This window comes from Littorina saxatilis, linkage group LG14 (assembly GCF_037325665.1).
Source record: "Littorina saxatilis isolate snail1 linkage group LG14, US_GU_Lsax_2.0, whole genome shotgun sequence".
Taxonomy (NCBI): Eukaryota; Metazoa; Mollusca; class Gastropoda; order Littorinimorpha; family Littorinidae; genus Littorina; species Littorina saxatilis.
In genome coordinates, this window is record NC_090258.1 from 26,080,275 (window position 1) to 26,084,737 (window position 4,463).

Genomic DNA, 4,463 nt, shown 5'->3' on the forward strand with positions numbered 1-4,463 from the left:
GAGAGAGAGAGAGACAAAGAATAGACTCACAAACCAACCACGCAATATAATAATTGTATGCAAATTACAAATACACCTTACGTAATTGTGAGCACACATATATAAATACAAGCACAAGCAAGCACACAATAACGTATGCAGACACAAACACACAAATCAACACACAAATTATACAGTTGCACACTGTAGTGCACACACACAAACACACAGAGAACAATTCTTCCTATAAAACAGTACCTACCACATGTGATGAAACCGTTTCCATTGCGGTCGAAAATTTGGAAGGCAAGGGTGTACATGGAATCAGGGAGACATAGCAGAGCCTCAAAGGCCTGGAACTCTGTGAAAGAAATGAGGCTGGAAAAAAAAAAGAAACTTTCAAAGTTTCATATAATTCAGACCTGCAAACCCTTATGAAACCTCAAGTGTACATTTGGGGGGGGGGGGGGGGGGGGGGGAGAGGGGGGGGGGGGGGGGGGGGGGGGGGGGGGGGGGGGGGGGGGGGGGGGGGGGGGAGGGGATTTTCAGTGTAGCAAATGGTGTTTTGAAAGTGTAGCACTGTCTAACGTTTATTCACACATCCACATTTTGGCTATTTATGGAAAGAATGTATACATTTTTAACAGGTTTATTTAATAGGTTTATTTAATAGGATTATTTAATAGGTTTATTTAATAGGTTTTTCTACGTGTGACATGTCCACAATACTGGCCAGAGGGTTGCAGAAACAAAATTAAAGAGAGACACACAAAAAAAAGAAGAAGACGTATGAAAATCAACCCACCCATGGCGCGACATGTCCACAGTACTGGCCAGTGGGTTGCAGAAACAAAATAAAAGACAGACACAGAAAAAGAAGACATGTTTAAAAAGGCCTAAAAAAAAATAGGTGTGGTTACGGTAACCCGACCTACCCTATTTTTAGGGGCCGATCCTATAACTTTTTACTCATTTGTCAAAACAAAAAACCAAAAAAAAACAAAAAACCCGAGTGCAGAAAACGCAATGAAAGCGAAAGCGCTCGAGTCGCACACTTATTTCCCTGTCAAGTAGGTTTAATTTGTACACATTAGAAAAAAAAGTAATAAAAAAAAAAAAAGTGATTGCCTACCTTCCTACCCTATTTGTTTTGGCTATGTTACCTTCACCAGACCTTTTTTTTTTTTTTTGGCCTAATCAACCCACCCATCGCGTGATGTGTCCACACCACTAACAAGAGGGTTGAAGAAACAAAATAAAAGACAGACACAGAAAAAGAAAGAAGAAGACATGCATAAAAATCAACCCACCCATCGCGCGACGTGTCCACAGTACTCGCCAGCAGGTTGAGCGTGTAGCTGTCAGGGTCAGCCCTGTCCATGACCTTCAGGTAGTCGAAGACGAAGTCGGCATAGGTCATGAACTTCTCCCCCTCCACCTCCTTGGTGGCGTACTTCAAGAACACTTCCCGCAGTTCCTCCAGGTCTGCTCGTTTGATCAGATCCGCCTGCAACCATTTCCATTATGCTATTACAGTGGAACCCCATTTTAAGACTTTCCCCCTTTAAAGACCTTGCTTATCCAGACCGACCCTATTTTTTCGCGCGACCCTAGACTTTTTTTTGGCATTTGGGAAAAACATTTTTTTTGGGGGGGGGCAAAATAACTTGAAAATATGTATTTTTGGAGAAAAACAAAATTAATAATCCCGACCTACCGACCCTATTTTTTTTGGCCTATGTTACCGTAAACAGACTTTTTTTTTGGGGGGGGGGCCTTATTCAACTTTTCTGTTCATAATGATAATGTCTGTAAATTCATCCCTATTTTAAGACTCTGATTTCTGAAGGGAGTCTTAAAATAGGGGTGAATTTTCAGACATTATCATTATGAAAAAAAAATTTGAATAAAAGTTTAATACTGTATCCCATTGCTGGAAAGTTGGGGTGACTTCCTCTCAGTGGAAGGCTAGCAGCAACAAGAATAGCGTTACAGTGGAACCCCCCTTTTAAGACCCCCAGTTTAAGACTCCCTCCATTTTAAGACTATTTTCTGATTTTCTGTTCTTAGCCTCTGTAAATTTACCCCCATTTTAAGACTCCCTCCTTTATAAGACCTGATTTTCACAGGTTTTTTTTTGGGGGGGGGGATCTTAAATGGGGGGTTCCACTGTATCCTGGTTTAGGTGTAAATTGTAATCAGCCTCCTGCACTTACTGCAGAATGACGGAGGTCTTTTACATGCCACTGTGGTGACATGGGGGTGGACATGGATCCAGTCTCTAAGTTGACCCGTGTTGGATTCCAACCCGTGACAAGGAGTCCAGTGCTCTCCCAATTGAGCAAGCCCCAATGCAATTATAAGTAGCTGGACCATTTAAACAGGTCTTTAGAATCTGCTTGCTTGACCAGGCCAAATCGTCCGCCCGATTGCCACTGGCCCAATCTGCCGGGCTAGTAGAATCGGCGTGGCAACTCGCCCGGCTTGGAAGTGAACATTCTGGTCCAATACAACACTTTTGGTTGTAATATTGAGTTTCAAAGCCATATAAACACTGCAGATGCAGCAACTGTGGTATGTACCATGGCCAGCGACATTTTTGGCGGGCGGTTGGCGAGTTAAAATTGTGACATTTGGCCATCCCCGTTGACGTATCTGCCGAAATAACAACATGACTGATCTCGTTGCCATGACAACACTTGTTATGTCTCGGACAACCTGAATCTAATACAACCCCCACCCCTCCTTAAAGTTATTTATTTACAGTGACAAGATCAGATTCAATGGGGTCTCTGAAGCTGTTGTGGGCCGCATCAGATGTAACAACAGAAACAAGAGGCGAAGCCATCAAGGCTCACGTAAGAAATCGACAAACAGTAACACAAACTCAATCACTCCGTCACACATACACACACACACACACACACACACACACACACACACAGAAAGAGCATAGGTGAAACTGTGCAAGAAAGCGAGACACTAGATCTAGATCTGTCTGTCTGACTGCCAACTAGTCTCGGCCCGCTCAAAATAATAAGGCCAACAAAAAAAAATTGTCTGTTTAGGGTAACCCGACCGACCCTATCGATTTGGCGCCGACCCAAAAACTTTTTTTTGATTTCAAAAAAAAAAAAAAAAAAAAAAGGTAAAAATGCTAAAAAGAGACATTTGGCGTTTCTTTCTCTCCCTTTCTCTCTGTTTTATTTATACGTTAGTTTTGAAACATGTATTCATCAAATATAAGAAGCGAATGTTCAGCCAACATAGCATTTACAAAAAAAAAAAAACAAAAAAAAAAAAAAAACTTTACCTACCTACCGACCCTACTTTTTTTGGTCATGTTACCCTAAACAGACAATTTTTTTTTTTTTGGCCTAATGACCGAGACTTTCAGTACTTCCTTCGCGTGACGTCTAACCCTCTTACGTCATAATGTGACGTCAATGTAATGTGACGTCTTCAAATGTTAGAGTTTCTACCACAGACATACACACGCACGCACGTACGCACATATGCACGCACGCACGCACGCACAGACAGACAAAGTTACGATCGCATAGGCTACACTTACGTGAGCCAAAAATCACTTGAACCTATAGCCCCCCCCCCCCCCCCACCCCTACCTTCCTGTGTTTTAATATGTATATATATATTCCCTCACTGCCACTCTTTGTTTGTTTGTCTGTTTGTCTCTCTTACACACACACACACACACAATAACTAACACAAAGGCAAAAAAAACCAGCTTCAAGACTTTGTTGAGGTGCTATTTCATTTTCAAGGACACTGTTATAAAGGATTTGTCAGAGTTACGTCCCTTACCCGGCAATGTCGTGTCACAACAAATGCAGCAGACGACAAAGTCTGTATGCTCGCGTGTTGATTTTTCTCCATATTCTTTGCGAAAGTATAATCTGGGTATCTGGATCAAGGCTAGCAATTTCTTCATGCGATAAGATACTATCCCCGATTCTGACCTCCGACAGCCCCGATGAATGGAGTTGTCATAAAACGTTGCTAAGACACTTACTGACAAGTGACTGTTTTTCTACTGGAAGTGTCGACACAATGAAAAGGGAGGCACGTACAGCGAAAGTAACTCTCACTCCGGCATTCAACATTGAACTTAAAAGTTGTGAATCGATGATGTAAACACGAGACAGAACGAATTGAACTTGACTAACCTTCCGATCCTCGCATTTCGCTGTTTTGAAGATTGGCCATATTTTCGACACAATCTCCAACTTGCCACCCTGAAATATAATGCAGAACGTTTGTTAAAATATTCTCAACGCATGCAAACAATATATAACACATTCATTGCACTTAAAACGGCATTGCCACGCATAATATAGTAGACTACATACACCAGTGTCTTGTCCCGCCATGTTTCACCTTAGAGGTGAAGGTTATACTTTCACGTGATAGCCATTCATTCATTGGTTCAATTCCCCTCAAGCACGTGCAGGTTGCCCCGGAAG

At 42.1% G+C, this 4,463-nt stretch overlaps 1 protein-coding gene across 1 annotated transcript in view; it reads right to left on the bottom strand.

The window, feature by feature from the left end:
* Positions 1–4,389, bottom strand: part of LOC138947453 (electrogenic aspartate/glutamate antiporter SLC25A13, mitochondrial-like) — a 34,863-nt gene extending 30,474 nt beyond the window's left edge. Inside the window, exons 1-4 of the mRNA XM_070318932.1 lie at positions 4,350–4,389; positions 4,167–4,235; positions 1,290–1,486; positions 242–357 (exon numbers count right to left, since the gene is read on the bottom strand). Of these exons, the coding sequence (XP_070175033.1) occupies positions 242–357; positions 1,290–1,486; positions 4,167–4,235; positions 4,350–4,370 (403 nt within the window). The 5' untranslated portion in view covers positions 4,371–4,389. The remainder of the gene's footprint in view (positions 1–241; positions 358–1,289; positions 1,487–4,166; positions 4,236–4,349) is intronic.
* Between the last annotated feature and the right edge of the window lie 74 nt (positions 4,390–4,463).